We start from the raw sequence: 16,892 nt of genomic DNA, 5'->3' as shown, positions 1-16,892 counted from the left end.
GTGGATTGCCCAAAGCACTGCCCCTTCTGCAATCACTTTCAAAATTATTCTAATGGGCCATCTCAGGGTGAGGGCTCTTATCCTGGGATTCGATGCGTTTCAGCCAGCCAACCATAGGGCAAAAAGCAAGCCTCACATAGTAAGCATTCATAGCGTTGGCAGACTTTGCCGGGTTGATTGCGAGTTACATTTCCACGCCTGCAATGACGCCTTTCAGTTTCAGAAGGATGCAGTGGCTCTCCAGAACCACCCCTCTTCTCCCCCTGTCCACTTGGTGGTGATGCATTTCTTCACACATTGGGTGATTGCTTACCCTTTTCCCAGGGTGACCTGGATAGGACTCTCCAAACTCTGGATGTGGCCTGAGACCTCAGAATAACTCCAACTTCTTCTAGGTCCTTCTTCAAATGGGGATTCCTTTGCAATATTCTCAGGCTGCCATGGCCACCATAAAGCGGTGGGTGGTCTGTTAAAGCTTTTCTCACCACAGCAAGTATTACGTGTGCATCTTGAAGCTGATGCTGCAGCTGTAGCTTCCCATTGACATAGCCCACTCGATATACCTAAAAAAATAGGAAACCTGGATTACTTCATGGGTTCCCAGGAACTATAGGCCATCGAGACAGAAAATAGCACAGGGCTTGGATATTTCATTGAGGATACAGTCTTCATAGTTTTAATCCAATTAGTAATGTGAAAAGACTGCATCAATAAATGAATCAATGAGTGTGTGTAAATGTTAGTATTTAAAAATTCAGTCGGTTCTTTGGACTTTTGACGACTGACGAGCACCCTTAGTTTGGTTGGTTAGGTAGTGAACATTCCCATAGGAATAGGAAAGTTGAACATTTTTCTTCTTATTGAAATAAGAGTTAAAAATGTCCAACGTGAGTCATCTTCTGCCCCTCCACACTTCATGGAAACAACATCCCACAGATTAGGATTTCTGTAGTCACAAAGGTGAGTAACATTTTTTCCAACCCCCATCTGCAATACCAACACTGCCTGGGCAGGAGTAGAGTAACTGAGCCAACATTTTCTTTGATCCAGGGGTAGTTTGGTAACTTATTTACTCCTGGAAAAATTGAATACTTTGACACTGTGATGTGTAATATGACTGGTAGCTTTTTCTTGTAGTATATTGACTGTATCCTGTGATGTAATGTGATTCAGTGCCACAACATAGTCATTACACTTTATAAAATACATGATGAGACAATCTTAATTTGAGTCATTAATAAGAATACCTATCAGAGGTGGTCCTTATTTTGTTCCCCTGTTTTTCTGGTCCAGCTCTCTTTGGGTAAATATTCATTAACTTGACAACTTTTTACTATGTAAATTCAGCCTCGAGTTTCTCCCACCTGCTTATTCAGACTAAAATGCAACACATGCACTTATTACGATTGGTACCACCATTTTAAACAACGTGTGGAGAAAACTGGTTATCTTTATTTTAGCCCACCCAGTATCCCTTTTTTCTGCCTTTTGATGCACTTCTGTATTTTAATACCATCGTTTTTGAAAGTCCATGTTACTATGAAACTTTCTTTGTTTCAATTGGGAAATGTGTGCCTTTGTATTGTAATCCTATTAAGTGTTTTTCCAAGTGTTAGTACCCCATCAATGAATCTATCTTCACACTGCGTTTCTTTGATTTCTTCATTAACATTTGCAGTTTTGATTAATCGTCACCCGACCCATCCTCCTCCCAGGCACATACAGTGATGACCAACTCGTCAGCATCCTCTGAGGTACATATAACATGAGGACCCCCTAACTAGTGTTGGGTCGGGATGTGTCGCATGCAGTAGTATGTTGACTCCTCATTACAGCTCTAAACCATGTATTGCAAATCATTGGAAATCCCTATTGCCAATACTAATTCTTTCCTGAACTGCGATTTTTATTTTGTCGTGCCTCTTTCACGTTTGTTTAAAGAATCAAGTGATCGTCCTGGAAATGAAGCTGCCTCCCTTAATCCTGACCACACTTGACACATAGTGGTGCACTTGCAAGCAGGGATTTTTCAGTTTGGTGGTTGGGAACATTTTTATTTTAGGTCCCAGTTGATAAATTGGGAGGTGCAGAGGGGCAAGAAACAACAAAGTTTTGATTCAACAAAGAGCCTTAACGATTTCTCCCGATTCATGGCCCAATCGCCAAACTTTATGTAGGCAAACAGATTACGCAAATCCATATTCCTGTTTGTTGGACTATTGTTGCCATCCACCTTTTTTCTCCAAACTTCCTAACCAGTTCGGAATCTAGAAAAGTGTACCTTGTTGTTTCAAAACAGCAAATTGTTTCATTGACTAGAGGCCACCTTAATAACCAAAAAAGAACGATGAACATTTAATGATGGTGGAAGTACAGCGGATTTGCATCCTGGGCTAGTTTGTTGCTGCTTTATAGCATGCAAGTTAACGCACCAAAATGAACGGCTCACACTTGAGGCTGACCTGAGACCATGCATGGGGCGTCATAGATGGCACAGGAATCGCTCAGAAAAAAAAATTCTGAGATGCTTCAAGGGTTTTTGAGGTATTTGTGGGACAAGGGCTGTCACTCCCTCCTTCAGTTGAGCCTTGACCCCCTCATTAGTAGATATCAAAAGTTGACCACTACTGTTTTTGTCCTGGTGAAGACCTAAATACCTTAAGGAATTCAGACTCTCCTGCCTCGATGACTCTCATTGTCTCCCTTTCTTTCTCTTCCACCTCATTCCTCTCGCCAATCTCCTGATCCTTAGATTTGCTCACTCTTATAGGTCTTGCTTCCACCCTTTGTGACTCCTTCCAAATCTATACTCCAACCCCGCCGCCTCCTTCCTCCAAACACGGTCATCACCCACCCTCACCACACTCCAACCGCAGTACCACTGTCACTCTTTAGGCAATTCCTCACCTGCTCCAAAAATCACCTCCACATTATGGCATTTTCCCTGGTAGGTTTCTTTACTGATTCAGTGGCTAAACCACTGTTGGCCTTCTTTATTTTTGCATGTTGTCTGAATACTTTTCCCCAATTCATTCCACCTGGCCTACATGCCTTTGTCGATGTCTGTAACCTTTGGCTTGCCAGAAGTTTTGGACTCCGCTCCCAATGCTCTATCTAGCACAGTCAATGGGTTGGGATCATGGGGGTTATAGTTAAAAGCATTTGGAGAGCGTCAGGTTGCAGGCACCTTGGGGTGTATTTCTTTAGATCTGCAAAGAACACAGAGAAGCTGAGCGAAAGGGAATGGGGAGCTGACTGCAGGGTGAATTATTTATTTTGTATTTTTTTTAACTTTTTTTTTATTTTGTGCCTTCTATAACTTGACCAGTTTTAAAGAAATGTTTAGATATGAGGTTCAGAGATCTGAATATTGTTTTACAATGCTTATCTGTATATGCATTGGTAAAGCTGATGGTTATGAAAAATTACCCAGGGCTGTTAGCTTTTTCTTTTGAGGTTGGTCAGAATGGTTATCCTAACTAAAGGCAATACAAAAGCTCAAAAATCTTTCTGAGAACTCGCCCCCTACTCTCGAAATCTCACCTGCACTCCTGTTGCCTCACTACCTGGCATCCTTGCACCTGTGGCTAGACTATGGTGTATGAGACTCCATGTGCCTTCAAAATAAGAGCCATAGGTCCGCACATGTCTTTGGAATTCACAAGATAGAGTAGTTTCCACACATTATGGCATAGAGGAACCAGGTGAGTGCTCCTCTGCTTGCACTGCTTCACAGCTATGCATCCATTTGTTTGTTTACAGCAAATTGGCTCTGTTCAGTCGGTTCTTGGTCTAAGAGTTGCCATTTTGACCCAACGGCTTCTATAGGCATTAAAGGCCAAATCTGTCTTGCACGTCAAGGAGCTGTGCAAGCTTTAGTGTTAACTTTGTTCCGAGTGGTTCCTTAGGGTATGTCCGCTCTCACCTTAAGCAGTTGGGCCTTAGTGGGATCAAACATCAGCTTTGCTTAATCTGCCTGCAGTTGTTCTCTCCAGAGAGGGTACCATGCTATGGTGTGTCTCTGGTACAAGTACTTGGCCCCAAAAGTGCAGTATGGCAGAATGGTAAGCCTCCCATAATGTGTTTTAAAGGTGGGGTTTCTGGCACGGATTCAATCAAACCCTTCTGCAGTGTATTCAGAATATAGGCGCACGAGATGGAGTATAACCCTCTTCTAAAAAATTCCAGGGCATGTTCCACGGGGTTTATGTGAATTTTTACCAAAAACATTTTTTGCGAAGGATGTTTTAACGAAACATCTTGACCGATAAACATTTTTTTTGGTGTATTGGGGGGTGGTGGGGTTCCCCCTCAATCCAGTTTCTCCAGGTTTATAACCCCACGCCAACTCTACCCGTTTTACCCCCTTACCCCACCCCATATATAATTCGATGGTTTTTGTAAAAATGTTTCGTTAAAACATCCCTCGTTAAAATGTTTTTGTTAAAATCGCTGGATACTGTTCCACGGGCACAATAACCTGTGTTTCCTCCCCCCCCTGCCCCCTCAGGCCTTGGCAATGGAGCTGTGTACAATATGATCACGGCTAATGTGGTCTGTTTGAGCTAATTCTGATGGATCCATGGTTTGATACGGTTGCACAAACAAAAGGCCCACTGCCTCCCCTCCTTCACGCTTGGTAGTTGGGTGATGGTAGTAGCAACACAGGTTTGAATGGTTGCTTTCAATGGCAGACCTTCCTCTGACTGACCCACTTTTATCACCAATGTGGCAGGCCCAAATGAAATAAGATTCCATGTTACTGTGTGTGTTCCCATTAGGGTAGACATGGACCCGGTTTATAGGCTTTGTCCAACGTCTTGCTCCAACTCATAGGTCATCTGCGCAGTATTCTGTGCGTACAGTGGTTCTGCATGCAAAAGAGCATTATTTCTGGTGGATCTTGCTTTGTGGGACGATTATCTACCAGAAATATTCTTTGATGCTATTTACGACAAATGTGGATTCTGTCCTGGCAGGACAACATAATGAGCACTATCAGAACATTTTTGTATTTTGTTATTCATGACCAGTAACGAATGACATCTGTGAGACCAAGGAGGCCTCTTTTTGATTATGACCTCAAACTAAGTTGACCATGCTGCAAGAGGCATGAACCTGGGCTTTGGTACATGTAATTCAACATGGCTGAGGTCCGAAAAGGATATTTGACCTTCTCTTTGACTGGAAAGACATGCTTTTCTCCACCAATGAGGAGCTCAGAAAATGTAAGCGGCAAGCATAGAGGTCTAACGTGCACAATATATACTTCATTTCAATGATCTTCACACCATAAAATCGGCACATCGCACAGCATTCATATTATAAATCACATAAACTAAGTACTTAAAACCATAACGGCATATGCTGTTTTGGGTAGTTGTCTGAGACTTAAAACATACTTCTTCGAAAATTTAAAAACTTCGCTTTTAGGCCACAAAACTAAAATATAAAGTTATAAAATGGAGGGCCAATCTATGTATATTTTTTTTGATTGAAGGTCCTAAGCCGAGAATTTTATTTTTTTTAGAATTGGGGGGGACCTCTGCCTGGTCCACAGCAGTGCCATGTGTTTGTGGCTGGTAAGGGAGCATAGCTTGCCTCTGCCTTAAAGCCATCTGTTTTACTCCTTTATTGAAGAGGACTTTGGAATAGACTGTATCATCAACTGAGTTCAAAATGAATTCTTCATCCTACAAGTCGAAAGATGAATCTAGGGACAGTATTTCTGCCCTTACAAAGGTAAACTACTGCAGCAAATTGGTCCAAACCAAGCCTGTTGTCAGGGATACAATACAGGCTGCTTTGAAAGTGTCCTTTGCTTTCTGAAATCATAACCAAAGTGCTCCATCTGCAGGAAGCGGACGGGGCAGAAAGATGTGAAGATCCCGAGCAGAAACCAAGATTATGTATTCCCCTTTTCCCGGCCCTTGCTCATCTCTTGGCTACTCTTAACACAACCCCTTCCTATGTCATCTGACTTCAAAAGGAATCCATTGATCAGCACACAGGTGCGAAGCTTTGGTAGGGCAGGACTACTATTGACGCACTAGTATCCAGAGGACTGCACTGGGAGGAAGGGGTTGCCCTTCCTCGTGACGCTCAAAGAAGCTGCTTTCTTGGGCAGTGTCACACATGGCTGTAGTGGAGACAGCCATGCTGAGCAGCTAATGCACAACAGCCATGTCATGGCTGAAGCACTGCTTACTAAGCTTTTACAAGGCTATCCAACTGCTGTGGCTATATTATTGTGTGACAACAGTACCCACAATGCTGGTATTAACCAAATTGGTAGTTTACAATTGACCATAGTGTAAATCTGCCTGAAATCGGCCAGTAGTATTTGATAGTTTGGAAACAGCAAATTTGGGTAATCACTACCAAACATGGGTAGTGGGGGTTGTAGGGGCGTCCCCCGCTCTCCATGTTTGGTAGTGATGGCCTTTGGGGTAGCAGGGGTGTCCTCCGCTTCCGCAGATCTGAAGGCGGGTGGCGTGGAAAAAAGAATAGCGGACCCTGCAGCGTCGGATCCGCCCTACGTAGGATTGATCCTACGCAGGGTGAATCTGATGCTGCAGGGTCAAAAACTAAGCAGACGGTGAAAAGGGGGGGTATGTGGGGGTTTATATGGGGAAGGGCGGTGGTGTTTAAGTTTCGGTGGATTTGGCCGCGTCAAAATTGGCTTCCTGGAATGCGGCCATAACGCTAGTCTCCAGCATGGTGTTTGGTATGGGTTCACATGTTCATGAATATTCCCCGTCATCAGGCTGGGAATCCACTTTAAAACTGTATTGTCTCTTAACCAATCACTGTCCTATGGGTCATGTGCCCCATCCAATGACCATACTCTCCCTAAACTCCACCCCTGGTAGCCATCTTCAGATTTTTACTGCACGCTTCAGTGTTGGAGCCCTGCAGCTATTCTAGTATTTTTTTGTAAATTTGTTCCCAAAATAGTTTAAAGTTTTTTTATCGATTTCTGCTTATCGTCTTCGGATGGAGACCGGCAGTGGGGCTCCGCTACCGGTGAATATCTTCATCAACCGTTGGATCATCGAAGTTTCAAGAACTCCCGGCCTTGGGCCTGCTTCGTGCCTTTAAGCATGGCTGAAGAGCAGGTCGATGCCTCTTAAAACTCTGCACGATGTGTGGTTTAAGAAACACCTCCGTCGATGATCGGCACCATAAATGCTTATATTGCCTGCACCCGAACCATGACGAGGGATGCGATGTGTGCTGTGGTTTCTCAAAGAAAATCCCAAAAAAGATATAGCAGACTATCGGTGTGGTTCAAGTCAAGCAAGGCCGCTGATGCAGTCGCGTGGCAAGGTCAAGCTTCTTCCAGGACCGGCCGATCTGAGGAGTGTCCTCTGGGAGAAGGTCGAAATCCTTTGAGGATGCCCCGCTCGCGGGGGTCCAAGAGAAGGTGAAGCTCTGCTAGCTCTGCTGGGTTCGCCGGTGATGCAGGTCACGATTCGTACAAAAGGTGAGCACCATCATCGTCGACCTCCACAGTGAGCCTGCCAACGAAAGGAGCATCTTCAAAGAGAAAATCACTAACCCAGTCTCCGCGGATAATCAGACAGAGGACAAGTCCCGGGGATGACACGTAGAATCCAGCTAAGACTTCGCACCATTCCATGTCAATTGAGTCGACAGCGGCACCGTCAACAAAACAAGCCACAAGCACTTTGTCGTCTAAGTGAGCGCGGTCCACTACAGCTCTAAAAGAGAGCAGGTCCAGAAAGGAAGTGGCGACCGCTCAATGGGTGTCCTTGCCTCCTACGGTGAGATACGGCTTCCGAGATCGCTGCAAAGGAACCAGGGCCAGGGAAAGACCAGGTGACTGCTCCGCCCTAGGAAACTCCAAAGAGGGAAAAGGTCCCACCTGTGGAACCTCCCAGGTACATGGACGGACTAGCAGGCTACCTCGGATAGACTGGAGCAGATCTACTCTAGTACCGACAAGGGGGAGAATAACCTGCACGATGTGTGCTGCTTTGACCATGAAGGGGGAGTATCGGGGGAGGAGGACTTCAGTCCCCTGTGCGTAAGAGACGCATCAGCGCAGATCCATCTTCGCTGGCTCCATTCACCCCTAGATCTAGCGGACATGTCCCTGGACATACTGTCAACCCTAAACCCACTGGTCACCGAAATCCAGCAAAGGATGCTGCCATTCGGGCCTGCACCTCCACGGGTGGCTCCAGAATCCCTAGAGGGTAAACTCTACCCCACGGAAGAAGTTCAAAGCGGGTGCTGGTCCTCACCCGACCCCACTGCTACCTCGTCACGAGAACTTGTCCCGGAGCCCCGGATTCACACATGGACACAGCTACCAAGGCTACTGGTACCGCCAAGGACGACAATTTAATTGCGGTGGATGGGTAGATGCCACAGGCAGATGAGCACCATAGTGCCTCTCCGCCGGACGAGGGCCTCTGAACTGTTTCAGTTGGTTCCTGAGGAGACGACGAAAGAGGCAAATCGAGGAGAAAGACCATGTCAATTCCTGGGTGATCTCTGGCAGTAGGGCCTAGCCCTAATGATAAATCCAAGTACAGCCCTCAACAAGCGGGACAGATTGCAGAAAAGGGTACAGGATGCCGGATTTGGCTCCTAGGTTGCGACTGTCTCAGCGCTTGCCGGATTCGGTGGTCTCGGCCAAAGCTACGAAACGCTTGGCGAACCAGTCATTGGTAGTCGTGGTACATCCGGACCAGGAGAAGCCGCTGGATGCGATGGGAAAGAGGATAATTTACGCAGCAGCCTCTACCATCAAGGTAGGGAATGCCTTAGCCGTTTTGCCCCGTTATGACCAGGAACTCTGGTACAAGCTGGGCCCTATCCTGGACTTCCTTCCCGAAGACAAGAAGGTTGAGCCACTGGAACTCATTCAGGAAGGGGAAGTGGCCTCGGCCCACGCTTTCATGGTGTCGGTAGACATCGCGGCTACAGGTTTTCGCCAGAAGGGGACTGGAGGTGTATGCGCCGTCAAGGTTGGATGAAGACTACAAAATCTGCCAGGAGTTCAGACTAAGGTGCTGGATATGCTGTTAGAAGGGGAAAATCTCTTCAGAAAGGTAGTCGCTCTGTCTTTGTAGGTGATAAACAGACACTGAGACGGCACGCTCACTCGGGACATTGCAACAGCGACGATCCTAGTCTTTTCGCTCCTTCAGAGGAAAGCCAGGAAGATTTCAAAGTTATAGTACCCCTTATAGGCAGCCTTCACACTCTTCCTCTCAAGAAGCGTACAGGGGGCACTCTCAATGCAGCAGAGAGTTGGTGGTAGCGCGTCTGCAGGGTAGAAACCCCCCAAGCACGCTTGAATCGGCTGTGGCTCCGTCCCCCCACCTACGCACCCTAGTGGGAGGCTGGCTGGTGAAGTCAGCACGTGGGGAAAGATCACCACGGACAGATGCTTGCAGACGCTCTTGGACAGGGGCACAGCTTAGAGTTCCAACGCAGGTGTTATGGCATCTCTGATTCAGCGGCAAGAACTACACAGGCCGCACCTTCTGCAGGAGGTGCAGTCCATGTTGCTGAATGGGGCATTGGAGCCTGTCCCCCAGTGGCTCCGGAGTATATTCCAGATATGTTCCCATTCAAAAGAATGGGGAATGGATGCCGATTCTGTATCAACAAGTGCTCAAGTCCCAAAGGTTCTTGATGGTCACGTTTCAGCATGTGGTCGGCCTGCTGGAACAAGATGATTTTCTGACGTCATTGGACCTGGTGGATGGCTACTTCCAGAATCCCATTCACAAAAAGCACTGCAAGCTCCTACGATTCATGGTGCAGGGTCGGACCTACCAGATCAAGGCTCTAACTTTGGGCCTTAAGTCGGCCCTGATGTTTTTTTACAAAGTACCTGGCCCTGGTGGTGGCACGTCTTCGCCTGCAAGGCATTGTATTGTTTGTTTATATAGCACCTATACACAGGAAAGTGTTTCAAAGCGCTCAAGGAGGGTGGGGAACCCGCAGAGCAAACAGTCGCTCAGAGCCCTTGAAATTCTGAGACTATAATTGTCTGCACAGGCAGAGTAAGTGCGTAAAATACATTTAACAGTTGAGACCCAGCAAATAGGCCGAACAGCGAGTTGTACCAGGGTCATAATGGGAGAAGACGAGTGAGACTAGACAGACTATCTTCAGGCACAGTGCATTTGGATTGTGCAAGTGCATAGACCGTCACATGGAGAGGGAAATCTTGGGTTATTTCTAAGTGCAGTGGAGAAGGGTGGCTGTAGGGCCTTGAGGCAAGTGCGAGAGAGGACTGGCAAGGGTGCCCAGGACCGGTGAGACTGAGGTACACCTCGCTCCCAGTCAGCAAGCTGCAAGGAAGAGTGAGAGATGGGGAGAGCAGGAGAGCTAGGTTAGCAGGGTAGAGGGAGAGCGAAGGAAGAGAAGAGGAAGGTCTTGAGGAGTTTCTGGAACTTTTGAAGGTCAGGTTCAAGACTGAGGGCGGCAGGGAGGCTATTCTATAGGGAGGCGCATGCTGAGGATAAGGATATCCCTCCAAATCTCTGCTTGGAGAACCAGCTCACTCGCAGAAGGCTTGAGGTAGATGAGTGGAGGGCACGTGAGGGACAGTATGTAGGTTGGCCGCATTGCAGGTAGGAAGGTCCAAGGCCTCAGAAAGCCTTGTGGACAATGCAGAGGGTCTTGAACTTGATCCTTGCAGCCACGGGGAGCCATTGAAGGGATTTCAGCGCCGAAGAGATGCGTTTCCTGGGCTTGAGGCCAAGTAGAAGTCTTGCGGTTCTGTTCTGTAGGAGTTGCAGAGGGCGCAGGGCAGACGAAGGGAGGTTAAGGAAGAGGCTGTTGGAATAGTCAAGCCTAGTGAGAACCAAGGCTCTGGAGAGACATTGAGGTGCTGGGTGGGGAGCGGGTGAGAAAAGGCAGTGTGCCTCTGAGGAGGTGTAGCTGAAGCTGATATACTTTTTATATTCAGAAATGTGAGAGGAGAAGGAGTAGAGTAGAGTCTAAGATGACACCAAGGTTTTTTGCCTCGCAGGTGGGTACGGGCGCAGGGCCAAGGGAGGCAGGCTGGAGTTAAAGTGGGAAGGCGGGAGCAGGGGTCCCAATGCAAATGATTCAGTCTTAGTGGCGTTAAGGCAGAGGTCGTTTTCAGCACACCATGACTGAATAGCGGAACCACAGTTGGATATGAGTGAGGAGGCGGCGGCTGAGGGTAGCCTGAAAGATAGTTGCATGTCATCCATGTAACACTGGAAGTTGGAGGTGAAAGTGGCAATCACATGTGTCAAGGCTGCCATATAAATGTTGAAGAACCAGGGGGCAGAGATTAGAACACCGCAGGTTGAGCGTAATAGTCTAGAGACGGGCTCGGAGTTCCACCTGGGATGGGCGGTCAGAGAGAAGGGAGATTAACCATGCCAGAGCCTGACTCTGATTCCTAGGATGTCTTGAGATGTGCGATCAGGATGTTGTGGTTAACTGTCAAAGGCAGAGGAGAGGTCAAGGAGAATGAGGACAGAGGGAGTGTTGGTGTCAAAATTTGAGAGCAGGTCTTCACAGGTGTTCAGAAGAGCAGTTTCCGTGCCTCTGGATGCTCTAAAGCCAGACTGGTCATGGAAGCAGCCAATAGATTCAGTGTGGACGGTCAGCTGAGTGATGGTCAACTTCTCCAGGAGTTTGCCCAAGAAAGGAGTGATGGAGAAAGGACGATAGTTTTCCAAAATGGAAGGATCAGCAGAGGGTTTCTTGAGCAGGGGGCGCACAAGGAGTGCTTAAGGGCAGTTGGGATAACTCCAGTGGAAAAGGAGAGATTGCAGAAATCAGCCAAGACTGGGGCGAGGGAGTCAATAATGTCCGTGATGGTTATTGAGGGGTAGTGGATGAAGCCTTCGTAGACCGGACCTGTTTGGTGGGAAAGAGGGAGAGAGAGAGAGCTCTCTACTTCTGGAAACTGGGAGGGGGGTGGGGGGGGGGGGGCGCGCTCACCATCACTCTCCAAGGAAGCGCAGGACTTGTGGCGATGGGCCATTCATCAAGGCATGCTCCTCGTTCCATTTTACCTGGTGGGAGTCCAGAACACAATCGTAGACTCATTCAGCAGGAAACTCTGTTCAGCTTTGCCAGTACCAGTTGGATCTTCTGTTTGACAAATGGGGACGACCCCAGATTGATCTCTTGGCGATGACAGTGAACACCAAGTGCCAGAGGTTCTCCGGTAGGTTCCCTCAACCCAAGAGCATGGGGGATGCGTTCTTTTTCCTGTGGGAGGGGACAGGTTCTATATGCCTTACCCGCCCCCCTGTTTACGCTCCTACAAGTGATCAATCTACTTGAACAGTGTCACTGCAGGATGATACTTGTGCCCCAGCATGGCTAAGACAAATCTGGTACCCAGACCTGCTGCATCTGTCAATGGCCCAGTCCATCAGGCTACCTCTGTGCCGGGGCGGGGCTGATTTCTGCATCACGACCCAGAGTCTCGGAACCGGAGGGCATGGCTCCTACAGCTCTAGAGTTTGGGGGTTCTGTTCTGCCTGACGAATGTAAGGACATCCTGGCCATGGCCTTGTCAATGTTTTAGTGCTACGGGCATAAATGGAAACGCTTCTCCGTGTGGTGCAGTAATCGGAAAATGATCTCCCCACGGGTCATGGCCCTGCAACTTCTGCCATACTTGCTTTCCTTGGCTAAAGCAGGACTGACTTATGCCTCTTATCAAGGTGCATCTCGCCGCTATATCCAGGTAGACCAGGTCTCCAGGCAAACCGTTGCTGTGGTCTCAGACTTGTCAAGGAGTTTCTCAAGGAACTCTACAGGACTTTGCTGCCGGTGAAGTCTCCGTCCCCCTCCTGGGAGCTCAATGTGGTGCTAACTAGGCCTATGGAAGCACCTTTCGAACCTATGCATCAGGCTCCGCTCATGTCTCTTGTGGAAGACGGCTTTCTTTTTTCGTGGCTTTCACCTTAGACAGGAGAGTTGGGGAGATTTAGACACTGTCTATCAAAAATCTTTACTTGTCTTTCCACGGTTCAATGGTGGTACTGCGTACGCACCCCACATTCTTGCCAAAGGTGCCTTCGAAATTCCACCTCCAACAAGCCTTTGGTGTAACCAGTCTTCTCAGTCGTCACCGGCAGAAAGAGCTTTGCATTAGCTGGACGTTGCTTGTGCTATGTGGCACGTACTAAATATTTGGAAGACCTCTCAGTTGTTCCTCAACTTTGGAACTGTAATTCAAGGAAGGGCCCTTCTTGAAATCTTCCGTCTCCAGGTTGCTCTCCAGCTGCATCATGGACTGTCATCGACTGGCGAGCCAGGTCGGCCGAGGGCTCATTCCACCAGACACATTGAAGAAACAGCGTTTCTTTGGTGTGCCCCAGCTCGACGTCTGCAGGGCTGCTACGTGGAGGTCCACGCACACCTTTACAAGTTTCTTGAGTCAACGGGGATTCTAGGGAGGAGTCCCGAGTCGGCTAAGCGGTGCTACATAATTTGTTGGTTTGAGGTGAGTCTGTTCCAGAGTTGAGTATTGTTGCTTCTGTTGAGCCTTGCCACCTCCCGTGGTTGTGTATATGTACTGCTGTGTAATCGTTAATCATGAGCATGTGAATCCATTGCACACCATGCTGGAGAAGGTTTAAGTTACTTACCTTTCACTATTGTTCTCCAGCATGGGTCTGGCATGGATTGAATGCAAACCCTCCCACCTTCCCCTCTGTTCCTGGTTCATACTGCCACTTTAAGTGCTCACCAAATCTGAAGATAGCCACAAGGGGTGGAGCTTGTGGAGAGGACTGTCATTGGATGGGGGCAGTATGACCCAGAGGACTGTATTTGGTTTAGAGAAGAGAAACCATTTTCTTTTAGCAAGGATTTCCAGCCCGACAGGGAATTTTCATGAGCATGTGAATCCATGTCAGACCCAAGCTTGAGAACAATAGTTAAGGTAAGTAACTTAAACTTAACTGCCGCGTTTACCGATCCGCCCAATCTCGAGTTGGGTGGAAAGTGGGAGTTTCACCTCCAGCTTTTTGCTGGAGGTCAAAATCTCCCCTTTCTGCCCATTATTGGTGCGATTATCTCGGCGCTAATTGCGCCAAGTAGCTCCCAATGGAGGACATACTTCTATTCTTCCCTCTGGCCCGACTCTCTCTGCAGGGCATACTCTCAATATTCTGATGTCCTCTGACCGCCCCCTCTCTATCCCTCTCACCACTCCTCTCTCCTGGAGTGACCACTTTCTCCTCTCATCTCTCACTCTCTACCCCCGAGGCCAAGCTTTCTCCCACACTGCCACCGACCTCAGTCATTCGACCCATGAAGCGTGTCATTGGAGGCTTTCGTGGCCTCCTTCTCTCCCCCCTCCTGCCCCCCTGGCTGACTCGCTCCCTGACGCAGCCCTCTCCATGCTCCATTCTTCTATCTCTGGTACTCTAGATGCACTTGCCCCTGTCATGAGGATCCGCATGAAGCTTAAAGCCAAGTGCAACTCCTGGTACGAATCCGATCTCCTCACCCGTAAACGCAAGTGCAGGGTGGCTGAGAGGAAATGGTTGGCAACTTGCACATTCTATGACAAACTGGCCTGCCGCCTCCTCCAAAGGCAATACCGACTCTGTCCTCACTAAGAAGAGAGCACACAAGCCTGCGTTTCTGCCGCATCTAAAACTCTGCCGAACTCTTTAAAATCTGCAAGGAGCTGGCCAATCCTCCAACAGTCTCTACCGCCTGTCCCTTCCCAGGCCCTCTGTTTAGCCCTGGATTTCACTTCATCTCTAAAACCCAGGACGTCCTGGCCAACCTCTTAGCATCTACCTCCAGTCTTCCCTTGTCTGCCTTCTCTCTCTTCTCCCCTGACTAGGTTTCTAGACCAGTCTAATCTATGAAAACCTCATCAAAACAGGTTCTTCCTTGTTCTTCCAAAACCATCAAGAACCACATTGACACCCTTGCGCCAGCCCTGGCTGACTTCTGCAACCACTCTTTCGCCTCAAGCCTTCCCCTCCTTCCTGAAGCAATCTCTAGGGCATCCTCTTAAGAAACCCTCAGCCGACCCCCTCCCTTCCGGCTAACTATTGCCCGATCGCTATCACTCCCCGCTTAATCTTCACACTGAATCTGTTGGTTGTCTCATGACCATCAGTCTGGCTTCAGAGCAGCCAGAAGCATGGAAACTGCTCTCCTGAACATTCGTGAAGACCTGCTCTCTAACCTGGATTCTAATCTCCCCTCTGTCCTCCTCCTACTTGATCTCTCTTCTGCCTTTGACACAGTCAGCCATGCCATCCTGCTCAACCTGCTCTGTGATAACCTGGTTATCACTGATCAGGCTCTGGCCTGGGTGACTTCTTTCCTCTTGCACCCACCCTCCCTGGTCCAACTTGGGTCCTTCCTCTCCTCTATCTCTCTCCACCTGCAGTGTTCTCCAGGGGTATAATCTTTCTCCCTGGTTGTTCGTTCAATACCTGGCACCTCTTGCCTACCGCATATGTGCTCTCTTCCCCAACTTCCAGTGATGTGTATTACACCCAGCTCGCTTTCAGGCTTCCCTCTGCCGCTTCCTCTCCTTCTCTCATCCCGGATTGTCTGTCGGCAATCCAGGAGTGGTGCGCCGCCAATGATCTGTCTGAATGCTAGCAAGGAGCAGATCCTACTAATTGGCACCCCTGCAACCCTCTTTCCCACCCCTCTGACGCCCCCTCCCCCCAGCTACTACCTGTGAGGCTAAAAACCTTGGGGATATCTTTGACTCCTCACTCTCCTTCTCTCCTCATATTTCCGACTTCTCTAAAGTCAAACTACCAACTGCACCTCCTTGGAGGTATTCTGCCTTTCCTCTCCTTCCCCCAGAAGCTCAGAAGCTCACTGTATCTAGAGCTCTGGTTCTCGCTAGGCTTGACTACTGTAACAGCCACTTTGAACCTTTTAAGGTACGACGTCCTTTCATTGCCATATATTTCAAAGCCTGGCATTTAAACATGCACATTATAACAAAAATGTACATCAAATTTTAAGGCGGGGTTGGAAAGGGCAGATAAGGGTTTGGGTGGGTAGTGAATAGGTATTAATAAGTGGAGGAAGGGGTGTTTCTGGGGTCCCACCCCCCAAAAAAATATTCAATGACATTTTTGTTATAATGTACTCGTTTAAATGCCAGGCGTTGAAATATACAGCGATGAAATGGCATAGACCCTTTTTAAATCTGCCTGCCTCTACTTTGTCCTCTGCAACTCATCCAGCATGGGACTGCGAGACTTGTCCTTGGCCTCAAGCCCAGGATCATATCTCTGAAGCACTGAAATCTCTCGATCAAGTTCAAGACCCTTTGCATTGTCCACAAGGCCTTCTGGTGCCTGGGACAAAGTTATCTCCAGCTTTCTCTTCTGAAGTATCTGCCTCCTTGACCTGTTTGATCCTGCTACTCCTTGAGGGTCAGTCGATTTCCCAAGAAACGATTTGGGGGCAGATGTCTCGCTTCAGGTGGCACCTCCCTATGCAACAGCTTCCCTGAAATTTGAGCAGAACAATCTCCGGTTATTGATATTTTGTTTCTATTGCGCTCGTACACAAGTGTTTCAGAGCACAACAAAGCAAGGGAGGGGAACAGGGGATAACAAAACAATGATCTTACTAGGCCCAGTGACATTGAGAACGTGCAAGTGCATGGGATAGGGGGAGGGGAAAAGTGCATTGAAGGGAAGAAGTGGAAAGTGCGAAACAAAGGAGAAACAGATAAATAATAAAGGCAACAAACAGTGCAGCCAGCAATTGGCAAGTGCTAGGTTTAAGGCAGCAGACGGGGTAGGTCTGATAAGTGCCGAAGGAAAAAGGGGCTGGGGCTGTATGGGTACAGATACAGACCCCAGAGGCAGGGTGACCAGGTACCTGGGCGCGGAGGACAGAGGGGT

The 16,892-nt window shown here is 48.2% G+C and overlaps 1 protein-coding gene across 3 annotated transcripts in view; it reads left to right on the top strand.

The window, feature by feature from the left end:
* The window catches only part of FZR1 (fizzy and cell division cycle 20 related 1), a 259,477-nt gene that overhangs the window by 70,743 nt on the left and 171,842 nt on the right, over nucleotides 1-16,892 (top strand). The window contains exon 2 of one of the 3 annotated variants that reach the window (XM_069649447.1): nucleotides 1,679-1,754. The exons of the other annotated variants lie outside the window; for them this stretch is intronic. Within the exon in view, the coding sequence (XP_069505548.1) occupies nucleotides 1,728-1,754 (27 nt within the window). The 5' untranslated portion in view covers nucleotides 1,679-1,727. The remainder of the gene's footprint in view (nucleotides 1-1,678; nucleotides 1,755-16,892) is intronic. 3 annotated transcript variants of the gene reach the window in all.

The sequence above is a fragment of the Ambystoma mexicanum genome, chromosome 1p (assembly GCF_040938575.1).
Source record: "Ambystoma mexicanum isolate Mex_15411 chromosome 1p, UKY_AmexF1_1, whole genome shotgun sequence".
Taxonomy (NCBI): domain Eukaryota; kingdom Metazoa; phylum Chordata; class Amphibia; order Caudata; family Ambystomatidae; genus Ambystoma; species Ambystoma mexicanum.
Note: the sequence above shows the minus strand (reverse complement) of the source record. Positions and strands in the feature narration are given on the sequence as shown.